Consider the following 13,051-nt stretch of genomic DNA (forward strand, 5'->3'; position numbering starts at 1 on the left):
CACAGCACCTGTGGATCCGGGTGGGTGAGCACAGGGCTCCCAGAGTGACGGAAGGGTGTCTCTGGGGGTGGGTGCAGCCAGAGCAGGGGCGTGGCCACTGGGGCCAGAGGCACAATCGGCAGGCCTTGGTGAGGGCCATCAGAGCCCTTCTGGGATTGTGAGTCTGGGAAGGCTCACCCTAGGGGCAGGCATCCAGCCTTGCAACTGAGCTGCCCGCATCCCATATCACAGCAGCTGGGGTGAATTCCTGGCTTTAGCTCCTGCCTCCACCTCGCTGCTAACGTGCACACTGGGAGGCAGCCACGGATGGCTCAAGCAGTTGGGTCCCTGCCACCCACATGGGAGACCTGGAGCTCCCAGCTTTGGCCTTGACCCAGACCGGGTTGTGGCAAGCTCTCTATCTCTGGCTACATCTTTCTGCCTCTCAAAAAAATTTTTTTTAAAAATCACTCTAGAAGGTTGAGAGGGAAAAGGGGAGGAGTGAGAAACAGAGAGACATGGTGGAGGCAGCTGTTCATCGATACATAAAGTCAAGTCCCTCTCTGCCTGCAGGGCGTAAGCACAAGTGACTGTGCCATCAGGGTCGGATCAGACAGATCTAGAGACAGACAGCGCCTGCCCAGGCCCAGGACAAGGCAGGAGGAAATACTCTGACACTGACTGCCGAGGCTTGCACAACCTCATGGATGTATGGAAAACCAGTTAATGGAGCACCTTAAATGTGTGATTCTATCTTTCCAAATCTGTAGGGGATGCAGTGGAAAGGGAGGTGGAGGTTTGGGCCCAGAGAGCTCAGGTGACAGTCCCAGGACAGGAGAAGAAGCTCCTGGGCAGAGCCGGAGAAGAAGCCGGGGTGCCCTCTGAAACCCCTTCTCCCGCGCAGGGCTGAGCCCACCGCAGCGGCCCACAAGGAGCAGTGGAGCAGCGGGGCCGTGTCTCCCAGCCTGAGGTGCAGTGCTGCATCTCTGGTCAGTTGGGAGTCTGAGATGAAGCACTGTAGCTCGGGAAGGGAGAAGTTGTTCTCCAGCCAGCGACCTGAGCGGTGAGTTGTGGGACTCGGGGTGGGGACCAGGAAGGACGCACGGCGGAGCTTCCAGGCTCTGCACTGCCCACCACTCGCGGTGCTGGGCCCAAGGTCTCTGCACGCCGCCACCTGCTTGGTCACTCCAGGCGAGTGCTGACTCCCCTGTGTGCCCCATTGTCCTCTGGTCAGCACCATGCCCACCCCCGGCCCCTGAGCCTGTGGCAAACACTGCTGCCACTGCGTGCATTCTTGAAACTTTCAGATACAGCTTCAGAATCCTTCTCAACACTGAGTCCTGGGCAGCCACGCTGAGTGAGTCACCGCTGAGATCCACTCAGCATTTGTGATTCTCACGATTCCTAAAAATCCTTTCGGCTCCCAAAACAAAAAAGCGCTGGGCTTCGAGTCACAGTGTCCAGACTCTGAGCTGCCAGCCGTGGCTCTGGCTGTTGCCTGCGTCCGTCCAGGCCTCACAAATATCTGCTCCATCCCGGAGGCATCATAACAAGCGACAGACAGCAGAGGAGGCTGACTGAGCTCAGCTCGGTTCTACCTAAAGCCCCACAAGCTTGGGAGGCAGCCAGTGTAATTGGCCCATTTTCCAGATGATGAAACTGGGGCTCAGTTAAGTGCCTTACCCAGGGGGACATATCGTACCCTAACCTCTGTGCCTCCTGGGACAGAGAGAAGGAGGGAGAAATAAGAAGTCCTCCTCTGGTCCTGCCTTTATTTCAAAGACAAACCCAGATGGTTGCCATTAGTCCTATGAATGCCCTTCCTGCTCCCCCCTCCATCTCTTATCTATCTCACCTGTCCAGGAGGGCCCACACTCTCCCATTTCACAGCTAAGGAACACCAAGGCTCCAAGGTTAAGTGACGTGCTTGAGATCACCAGCGGGGAACTTGCCAGCCAGACCCTGGGAACTGGATCTGCCCAGCTGGCTTCCCGCCATCCCGCTGGCTGGAGACCCAGGGAACACACGTGACCCAGGGCAGTCGTAGGAGACAGGGGCCGGGGGCTGGAGTGCCAGATGGCCCCGGCGCAGACAGCATCACCACGTCTGGCCTTTGACTACTGGGGAGGTACTTTCCAGGGCATCTGAGGTTCCCGTCACTGCTCCTCCGGAGCGAGGCGCCGCAGCCTGTGAGATGTGGCACCCGCGCTGCTGGAAGAAGACTCCAGCTGGGCCCTGGGGACACGTGGGCCTGGGGGTCCACGGCCACGCTTGCCCACCTTGTCCTCGGGGTCCAGTTTTCCCAGGAATCCCTTAGATGCTAAGATGGGGATTCCTGGAAATACTGTTCTTGAGGTCATGGTTTCACAGCTGGCCCAGCGTTGCCGGGGGGCCTCGGCTCAGCCTGGACGCAGGGGAAGGAGACGGCCGTGCACCCGAGGTAAGAGCTTCCGAGCTGTGCCCGTGACCTTTACGCTGCTTTTCTCCGCATTGTGTCCGTTCCATAACCTCCCTGAGAGGCTGGCTGTGGGAGGCGCGTCCAGCGTCCCTGAGCATGGCCGGCCCCGGGGAGCCAGGACCCCTCCCGGCACATGCTTCCAGGCCTCGAGGAGTGCAGTCCACATTCCTGAAAGACACGGGTCAACTAAACTCTAAAAATCCCAGAGGTGAGCGCGAACCGCCAGTGTCAGTTCAACTGAAGACCCAGCCACACGAACGTGCACAGTGCTCACCAGGGCGGGGCACAGAAAGTACAGAGGCTCCCTGCCCTGCCTCTGCCTGCTCTCCAGCCAAGATGGCTGCCACAACGACCTCGCACCCCGAGCGGAGCACAGCCGAGGCTGGCTGTGTGTGTGTACGTGCAGGCATGCACTCACACAGACACATGTCTACACACATGCACACTCATGCACACAGGCACACACACACACCAAGATTCCATGGTCTAGTCATTTTTGAACCAGCGCCAGCACCCAGCATGTCTGCCATCTCCTTACCAGCAGGGCTGCCACCGTCTGGCTCATCCTCCAAGCCCTGCTAAGCTCACAGGGACTGGTGAGCCTCAGAGGTGAAGAGACCAGGCCCGAAATCACCCAGACAGCAACAGGCAGAGCCACGATGAACTCCAAGGACACTGGTCTATGGCAGTGTCTTAGGCAAAAGCAGAAACTACGAAACTCCACAAAAGCAGACTGCCCCTCGACGACATGCAGGGAATGCTGACAAAGACTAGAAGTTCCACCACTCCCTTCCCAGTGCCCTTGCTCTAAGGGTGCCATGTCCACATTCCCAGGGACCCGATGACACCCACAAGTGGCCCAGGCTGTGATCCTAACAGGCCATACCGAAGACACCCAGGAAATGAGGCCCTTCTGCTCACACACAGGGCCGGGCCTGAGCACGACAAATGGAATGTGCTGTGCACAGCTTCCACGTACGATTCGCCAGGCACCCACCGTGCTGCACACTGTCACGGGCGTTGGTTCACTCCGCCTTCACACCAGCCGGTGAAGTGGGTTCTGCCATCACAGCTGCACAGTGGCAAACTGGGATCCAGTCCAGGCCAGTGGGGTCCTTCCCAGCAGTGCCCCCGGGGCACAGGGAAAAGCAAGGCTAGGGTGGAACCTGAGCCGTCTCCTGTGTCCCATCGATGTAATAAAGCGCTGGGCCCTCGCCTGTGTCCTGCTTCTTCCTGGGGACATGCGGGAGGAGGGGAGGGGGCAGCAGGGGACGAACCTGACAGCCCCAGCTAAGGAGGCGCTGTGTGGCCAGACGCTTCCCAGGACCCACATCCGGGAGGCGGAGGGGTGAAGGAGGGACAGGGTCCCTTGAGGCTCAATAAGGGCCGCCGGGTGGCGACCCCTCTCCTGTCCCAAAGGTGTGCCGAGCAGGTCAAGTGGGAAAGACAGAGTCTGAAAACAGAGGCCAGTCTGCACCTCTCATGGGAGCTTGGCTCCACGGTGACCTCTGGGCCTCAGCCAGGGCCTGCAGGAACAGGCATCACGGCCGGCACAGAGGCACTTTTTAAAAATGTATTTTAATTTATTTTTACTCTAGAGGCAGAGACACAGACAAAGCTCCCGTTCACTGGGCCACTCCCCCAAATGCCCACAATGACCAGGGCCGCGGCAGAGAGCCCAGGAATTCAGTCCAGGTCCTCCACACAGGGTAGCAAGGACCCAACTACTTGAGCCATCACGGCTTCCTGCTAGGGTTTGCATCAGCTGGAAGCTAGAATCAGGAACAAGAGCCAGGACTCGAACCCAAGCACTCTGACACGGGACACGGGCATCCTAACCAGTACCTTAACCACGAGGCTGAATGCCCACCTCACAAAAGGACATTTCAAGCAGTTATCCTGCCCTGGCGTGATCCGCCAAAGTCTGCCACATTTCTGGGGGAAACCAAGCTTTTATGTGATGGTTTCCAGGCGCAAGGGCCTCCCAGCCCCTCTGCTTTACCCCTAGCCCAGGCCGAGTGGAAGGCGCCTACCTGCCCAGGAGTCTGAGTTTCCAGGTGGGTGCGGGGAAGAGTGAGAAGACCCAGCCTGCGGCTACCAGGCAGCCACGGGCACAGGCCGAGGCCCACATGCCCTGGTTTCCTGACACAGGGACTTCTCCAAGCTCACAGTCCCTGTCCTTGCCACTGCACACTGGGGACTTACTGCCGGCTGGCAGGTGGAGCTCACAGAGTGCCATGGGGGTGGACAGGAGGAACAGTGAACCCCAGAAGCAGCCACCTCAGCCCTGCTTGCACCTCTGTGGACCTGGGGCTGGGCGACAGCACGACGACACCCCAAGCGCCCACACTGTGCGGTGATGCATGCCACGTGCAGAAACCCAGAGCACAGCCCGTTTCCCCACGAGGCCCTCTGAGCGGCAACAGCTTCAAACACACACCAGAATGCCACGCCACGGCCTCTGCCTTGCAGAGAGCGCAGCCAGCCCCCAGGGACAGGCCCAGCGGTGCATCCTCCAGGCAGTGCCCGAGACCCACGCTCTCCCCAGTAGGCGGCTCTATACCTCCTTCACGGACTTCCGGGAGCCCTGGGCCAGGTCCCTGTAGGAGGGGACAGGAAGGGGCAAGATGAAAGCAAGGGCCGGGGGTGCCCTCTTGTGGCTTACTCCAGAAGGACAGACTTCCCTGCCTCCAAGGACTTACTATCCGTGCAACCTGCAACACCTTTCTACCATATTTGGGAGGATTCTGCATTTCAAAACGCACTTTCTGTCCCATGACCACATGTGATCCCTGCTATGAGACACATGTTGTCATTGTGCTTTTACAGAGACCAAGAGATGTCAAATTATACTTATTATTCAAATAATAATAGGGCATATGTGCAGCTTGGCGGTTAAGCCACCCCTTGGGACACCTGCATCCCATATTGGAGTGACTGGGTTCCAGTCCAGCTCCACTCCCAATTCCAGCTTCCTGCTAAGGGCTCAAGTGACTGAGTTCCTGTCGTTCACTGGGAGAACTGGATCAGGTTCCTGGCTCCCAGTTTCGGCCCAGGGTGCCTGGTCATTGCAGGCATTTGGGGAGGGAACCAGCAGATGGGAGCTCACTCATTTTCTCTCTCTCCCTCTCAAATTAAAATAACTATCATAATAATAGTACCTACACTTTGCTGGGCTCAACAATCTTACACAGATGATCTGAGTCACAACACCCACCTGCCAGTTAAGAGACACAGCCCAGGTTCATTGCATCAGGAACATGCCCAGGGTCTGCAGCTGGTAAGCAGCCCCATCACAAGGCAAACCTAGGAGAGTCCAGTGCCAGCCCCGTGCCCAGACACGGTCCCTCCCATGGCTGCTTGGCGAGGACAGGGCACAGCCTGGTTTCTCCAGCTCCTAGGAGAGCTCCCAGCTGCCTGGGCCTGGGAAGGAGGCCCTGGGAGACCTCACCCACCAGGATCAGCTCAAGGATCCCAAGATGCTGTTGCTCTCGGAAGCAGCAGCCCCTCTGTGCCTGGCAGGAGTTGGCGCCTAGCGTGATAGAGTTGGCTTGTTTATCCTCCAGGGAGAAAAGTCCCTGGGCCTCCAAAGAGCTGCCTCCCTCTCCATCCCTTTCTCTCTCTCCCTCTCTCTCTCTTTCTCTCCCTCTCTCTCTCTTTCTCTCTACCCCTCTCGGGGTACCCTAAGGTTGCCCATCGGGCCACCCCCAGGAGGTGGAAGGGTCTCAGACAAAGGCCTTGAACACAGAGCTACCAACCTTAACCAGAGACAGGCCAGGAGGAGGGCAGCAGGCCCGTGTGGGGTTAGACATCTCCACTGGCCTGGAGGCCTCGGGACAGCCCATGCAAGCCAAGGCCATTGCCACAAAAGGGCGGTGGCCAGAAGAAGGGACCCATGTCCACTGGTCCTTGCATTGCACGCCAACAGCCTCTGTCGTGTAGCAGGGGCAGGCAAGGCCACCTGCTCCTCTGAAAAGAACCTGGCAGGTCCCCACACGATTCCTACAGAGGTCATGCTCATCTGCTTGCATGCCTCCAGTGACAGGAGCCTCACCACCTCACCAGCCAGTCCCGGTCAGCTGTGGCTGGTAGGAGTCCCTTTCCCTGTCCCTTCCTCTTGTTCCTCTGGTCCTTTCCTCTTGTTGTCCAGAGACCAGCTGCTTGCTGTGCAGGGGCAGCCGGCAGAGGCTCTCAGGCCGTGCACTGCCCTCCCTGGCTCTGCTGTTCCAAGGCCTGCTGTGGACATCGGAGACCGAGTTTAGGCCCTGCACCATCAAGCCCTGATCCTGAGACTCCTTTGCATCTTTGGGGAGGAGCCCCCTGAGAATCCACTACAAGCTGTCAGCCATCAGCACTGACAATGACGCACCACACTGCTACCACTTTAGAGGACTCCCTGGGCCCTGGGTACTCTTCTGTGTGTGTCACATTTCTACAGAGAAAGTGTTTACAGAAGGGCTGCTGGGTACCCAGGAGGGAGGGCTGAACCTAACAGACCCCAGCTCCAAAAACAGACAGTCTGGCACAGGCAGACACAAAGGGGCCAATGTGTTTGGGTCAGTTTGACTTTGGGATGCACTCAGTGGAATGCAGAACTTTACACACTGTGAGCAGGCACCGTAACAAGTGGCAGGAATAAACTGGGAAGTCAGGGAGGGCTTCCCAGGGGAAGCGACATTCAACCAGAGAACCGAAGACAGTGGGGACTGAAGGGTCCAGGGGTCCAGGCACGGTGAGGACAGCACACAGACCCACGCAGAAGGAGTCAGCAATCTTCATGTAGGTCAGTGGGCTAAAGCCTGCAGTGGAAGGGGCTATGGGACAGGGTAAGAGAGGCACAGGGTCAGGGGCAGTGGGGCCATGTGGGTCACTTGGGAGTTTGGATCTCCTCTGAGGGCAGCAAGGGACACAGTCAGAGGGACACTTGAAAGATTATCATTCCTGGGACTGGCATTGTGGCGCAGCAGGTTCAACCATCACTTGTGATGCCGGCATCCCATATGAGCATCAGTTCAAGTCCCAGTGGCTCCACTTCCCATCCAACTCCCTGCTAATACATCTGGAAAAGTAGCAAAAAAATGAGCCCCTGCCAACCACGTACGATACCTGGATGAAGCTCCTGGCTCCTGGCTTCAGCCTGGCCCAGCCCTGGCTGTTGTGGCCATCTGGGAGTAAACAAGAGGATGGAAGAACTCTCTTTCTCTCTCTCTCCCCTCTCTCTGTAACTATGACTTTCAAATAAATAAATATAAAAAAAGATAACTCCAGGGGCTGGCGCTGTGGCTCACTTGGTTAATCTCCACCTGCGGCGCCGGCATCCCATGTGGGTGCCGGGTTCTAGTCCCGGTTGCTGCTCTTCCAGTCCAGCTCTCTGTTGTGGCCTGGGAGGGCAGTGGAGGATGGCCCAAGTGCTTGGGCCCTGCACCTGCATGGGAGACCAAGAGGAAGCACCTGGCTCCTGGCTTCGGATCAGCATAGCTCCGGCAGTGGCAGCCATTTGGGGGGGTGAACCAACGGAAGGAAGACCTTTCTCTCTGTCTCTCTCGCTGTCTAACTCTACCTGTCAAATTAAATTAAAAAAAAAAAAAAAGATAACTCCAACAGGACAGGCAAGAAAGCAAAAGGTGTCCTTTATTTTTTGCATCTATCGGAAAACTGAAAAAGAACCTAATACAAGTGGTTGCCTATAAAAACAGCATTCTCAGCATATACATTTTACATCATTTTGACATTTTAAAAATAGGAATGTGCCTCTATATTGCTTTGATTTTTTTTTGCTGTAACTCTTAGTTATTTTCATTTTATTTAAAAAGCAAATAAGGACAGAGATAGTCAGAGGTCTTCCATCTGCTGGTTCACTCCCCCAAATGACCACAAGAGCCAGGGCTGGGGCTGGCTGAAGCCAGGAGTCTGCAACTCCATCCAAGTCTCCCATGTGAGCAGCGGCGAACCAAGTACCTGAGCCAGCTCCTGCTGCCTCCCAGGGTGCGCATCAACAGGAAGCTGAGATCAGGAGCAGAGCCAGGACTCCAACCAGGCACCCACCGCGGGAGGCAGGAGGGTCTTAACTTCTGTGCCAAACGCACACTCCAGTTTTGACATTTTTAACATTTGTGTATTACTTGTGCCTACCACACGAACCATGGCAAACAGGGTGGCTTAAAACAGCAGGAATCTGTCCCAGGGTGGCATCAGCAGGGCCAAGTGCCCCGCAGCCTCTAGGGGTGCCTCTGCCCTTGGCCTCGTGGGCCTGGGTGATTCCACACCTTCCTCGACCAGGGGCTGCGCCACTCCAGCCTCTGCCGCTAGGGCCACCTTGCCTCCTCCTCTCCAAATCAGATCTCTGCATCTGTGTCTCTTATGAGGGCCCTTGTCATAGAATTAAGAGCCCGCCCAAGCCATCAAAGACAATCCCTCCCTCTCAAGATGATGTCTGCAGAGAACCTCATTCCAAATAAGATTCCAGGACCCAGCACGTGGACCTATCCTTGGGGAGGCCACCGTTCAACCCATTACACTGCCTCTCAAGCAGTCAGCATCCACTGTCAGCATGTGCTCTAGCTGCGGGGCACCGAGAGCCTGGCCGGAAGGGGCTCTGCCGCAGGAGCAGGCAGCGGCGGCCCCTCCCGTGCCTGGCTCTGGCGTCAGCACATGGCAGATCTGGTGCCTTACCTGGGGCTGGGGACATGGGAGGGCCACGCGGGGCTGGGGAGAAGGAAAGTGGAGCTTGGGAGGAAGACGTCACAGACATTTCAGGGTAGACACCACCGCGCATGCAGCTGGAAGGGAAGGAAGGGTGAGGCCACTTAGCGTTCCTCCCCTGTTGCCTGGCTCAGCCCCCCGCTCACCCAGCCAGGGCTGCAGCCAGTGGCTGGGGGAGGCTGTGATTCAGCCCCGGGGAAATCGGGGCTTCTCCCAGCCTACACTTGTGCAACCAACTCTGAATCTAAATGCAAGACTCCTCATCTCCAATGCAAATGTCAGCATCCCTCTGAGTAATCTCTCCAAGTAATTCTGCCTGCCAAGCAAACAGGATGGGTGCACAGCAGCGGGAGCCCTCCGGGCGGGGGAGGGGGCAGGCAGACGGAGGCTCTTCCTCTTCGCTCACAGCTGCTCCTGGCTGCGGGAACCTCAAGTCCCGGAATTCTCACAAGCAGGCTTTGAAGAAGGTGTCATGAGTCGTGATTCACACCTCTCCAGAGGCAGAAAGCAGACTCAGAAAGGTGGAGGAAGCCACCCACAGCTGCTCAGCTAGTGATCACTGGGACTGGGACCAGGACTGGGACCTGGGCAGAGCTGGCCTCCGTGTCTGTCACGGTTACCACCTGCCTCAGCGGCACTGCCCACTCGTAGATGAAACCGCATAGGAAGAGTTCAAAGCCGCCAACAGCAGAGGGTCCAGAGAGGCGTGGTGGAAGGGCGCATCCGCCACCAGTTCCTCCTGCCTCTGATGAGTAAATTACACGCACACTTCACGAGGAAGCCTGCAAGAACACCGGCCCGTAGGTCACGAGCACCACGTGGGAAGCTGTCCTCTACCCCGGCCTCTCAGGGTTGTTGGAACTTTATACGGCAAGCCCGTACTGCTTTTGCAAGCAGAAAAAAGTAATTAAGACACCTTTTACAAAGAGAAGAAGAGTGAGTGACTCAGCAGCTCCCAGGGGCCCCACCTACCTGGAGGGCTCCCTTTGTACCTCTCCCACTCCACCCACCTTGCATACACCCTAACCAGAAAGACCTGTGCGGGGACCCCTCCCAGCCTCTGGACTAGGCCACTGCCAACCCCATAATAACCCCTCACCCTCCGTTCGTGGCTGGGTAGATGACAGCTCATGTTGATTCCTCCCAGTAGCACCGTGAGGTAGATGTACCGATGCCCATTGTACAGACCTGGCAAGCTGAGCTCCTCTGCCCAAGGTCCCATAGCTACAATGGCACCTGGGGCCCCCAATTCCCAGGCCAAGTCTCCCAATTCTGTATCAGTTCAAACTCATTTCAGGAACTTAAGTTGAGGCCCTAAAATCAACCCGTTGAAACCTGTGTAGCCACGTGAAAGAGCAGGTGTATGCCCGTTCTCGACAGAGCCCATCCTGCAGCTGCCCTGGCACGTTCGGTCACAGGCAGGGACCTGATGCTTGCCGGAGACCCGCCCCGCGCTGCCCCACCCTGGGGCTCAGTCTGACTGGGAACAGAACAGAAAGGGCTTGGGGCCCAGACGCTGGAGGGCGGGGGAAAGAGAGAGCCAGGAAAGCAGGCAGACACCTAGCAGGCACCCAAGGCAGAGCTGAGGGGGCAAACCTCATCGTCTGGGCTTGGCTGCAAGCCTGGGTATGACTTGGAACAAGGGTCTCAGCTCCTGCATCTAGGAAATGGGCCTGGCCGGCGCTGCGGCTCACTAGGCTAATCCTCCGCCTTGCGGCGCCGGCATCTCGGGTTCTAGTCCCGGTCGGGGCACCAGATTCTGTCCCGGTTGCCCCTCTTCCAGGCCAGCTCTCTGCTGTGGCCCGGGAGTGCAGTGGAGGATGGCCCAAGTCCTTGGGCCCTGCACCCCATGGAAGACCAGGAGAAGTACCTGGCTCCTGCCATCGGATCAGCGCGGTGCGCCAGCTGCGGCGGCCATTGGAGGGTGAACTAACGGCAAAAGGAAGACCTTTCTCTCTGTCTCTCTCTCTCACTGTCCACTCTGCCTGTCAAATAAATAAATAAATAAATAAATAAAAGAAAAAAAAAGAAAATGGGCCTTATGGCAGCATCCCCTCCCCTCCAGAGCACTCCTGACTGCAAGGCAACCTTGGGGTGCATTTGGCACAGTGCCTGGCCAGCATACATGTGAATGAACACTTCCTGTTGTTACGGGAGGAAATGGGTTTGATCAAACCAGTCCATTTCCAAGGTAAGCACTATGACACGGTGGCTTAAGCTGCTTTCCCATCTTAGAGCACCAGTTCAAGTCCTCACTGCTCCACTTCCAACCCAGCTCCCTGCTAATGCACCTGGGAGGCAGAGAAGATGGCCCAAGTGTTGGGGTTTCTGTCACCCACACAGGCTACCTGGATGGAGTTCCAGGCTCCAGGCTTCAGCCTGTCCCAACCCTGGTAGATGCAGCCATTTGGGGAGTAAATTAGTTAATAGAAGGTCTGTCTCTCTCTCTCTCTCTCTCTCTCTCTTCCCCCCTCCTCACTCTGCCTTTCAAATAAAGTAGTAAATATAACTTCTTTAAAAAAATAAATAAAATAAAATAAAACAAAACAACAACTTAGTTCAGTTCCTTTCAGTGACTATGTCCCCCACCCCCGCCCAATGTATGTGTCAGGCCAGGGAAAACCCTGGGGGTGCAATATGGACAAAGGCCCCACTCTCACATGGCTACAAGCCACTAGGGAGACCTTCCAGAGGACTAAACACCCCTGTGGGCCTCCGAGCGGGAGAACAGAGCTGGGAGGGCACCAGGGCTGAATGGCCCAAGGCCCTGAATGCCACACTAAGCCACGTGGGCCTTCTGCTGCTGGCCTGGGGATCATGGAAGGCCTCAGAGTTATCGGGTGGCTGGCCAGGTCACCTCAACTGGAATTGGGACCATGGTACCTGCCACCTACCTGCTCCAGAACCACCCCTGGGGCCAGGGCCAGAGAGGGGAACATCTTAACTCAAACAGGGGTTGAAGGGAGCCTGGGTGAGGCCACTCCAGGGAGGGGGAGGGGAGGGTCTCAGTGCTAGAGAAGGGGGTAGCTGGGGAGGACCCTGGCCTGACTCTAGCGTGTACTTCCTGCTTCTCCATGTCCCTCCTTCTGCACTGAGTGGCTAGAGGAGAGGGGACAAGCTGTGGCCATGTGGGAGCCCTGTCCTCCTGAGAGGCACAGAGCAGCCTCCATGGAACTGGAGAGAATGAGCAGGACTCATGTGGACACAGTCCCAACCCCCCTGGACCTCCATATCCTCACCTCTCTCGGAGCAGGGGAGCAGGCAGGGGGATGACGCAGCAGGGCAGAAGCGGGAGGTGGTGAGCAGGCGTCCGGGGCGCCCACCACCCGGGATCCCGGGTGTGTCTGTAGCTGTGTCATCTTCCGCCCAGGCGTGCCCAGCTCAGCACAATCGGGCAGGGCTGTGAGCTGAGGCAGGCCCCTAGCTGCCTGTCTTCCCAGCCTGGTCCCGCTGCCCTGCTGTGGGGCCCAGTCGCTGGGAAAGTCTGCTGATGATCAGCAAGAAAGGCCAGGATAGTGCATGGATACAGAGCAAGCTCCGGGGATCCCCAGTCCTGCCTGTCCCACAAGCTCAGGGCTCCCTCTCCTAGGGTTCTCGTTCCCCTCTGATTATGACCCGAACCACACATTCACTTCCCCTCCGTGGGTCATCTACCAAGTGTCAGACCAGCAACAAGCATCGAGGAGGCAGTGAATCCCAGTGCCTCACCCCGGCAGCAGCCACGCCCGGCCGGCCTGCAGCCCTGGGTGGGCATAAAGATGGAGCTAGCTGCTCACGGATGGCTGCTGGGCTCAGCTTCCTTCTGCATCTGCGAGGCAGCAAGTACCCAGAAGAGGGCAGCAGAGAGCGCAGCCTTAGCCACCCAGCAGGATAGAGCCGGTGACCTTGGCAGCCTGCACAGAGTGAAGCCTG

General features: G+C 57.4%; 1 protein-coding gene and 2 non-coding genes across 3 annotated transcripts in view; 2 read left to right on the top strand and 1 right to left on the bottom strand.

Moving 5' to 3' along the window:
- IL17B (interleukin 17B) overlaps nt 1-12,617 on the bottom strand; it is a 53,099-nt gene extending 40,482 nt beyond the window's left edge. Inside the window, exon 1 of the mRNA XM_051843504.2 lies at nt 12,379-12,617. Coding sequence (XP_051699464.1) covers nt 12,379-12,498 — 120 coding nt within the window. The 5' untranslated portion in view covers nt 12,499-12,617. The remainder of the gene's footprint in view (nt 1-12,378) is intronic.
- MIR143 (microRNA mir-143) lies at nt 949-1,003 on the top strand. Its single transcript, NR_162537.1, has one exon. It is a non-coding gene; the product is annotated as a microRNA mir-143 (primary transcript).
- Nucleotides 2,271-2,331, top strand: MIR145 (microRNA mir-145). The gene has a single exon (NR_162539.1). It is a non-coding gene; the product is annotated as a microRNA mir-145 (primary transcript).
- Nucleotides 12,618-13,051: the final 434 nt, after the last annotated feature.

The sequence above is a fragment of the Oryctolagus cuniculus genome, chromosome 6, assembly GCF_964237555.1.
Source record: "Oryctolagus cuniculus chromosome 6, mOryCun1.1, whole genome shotgun sequence".
Classification (NCBI taxonomy): Eukaryota; Metazoa; Chordata; class Mammalia; order Lagomorpha; family Leporidae; genus Oryctolagus; species Oryctolagus cuniculus.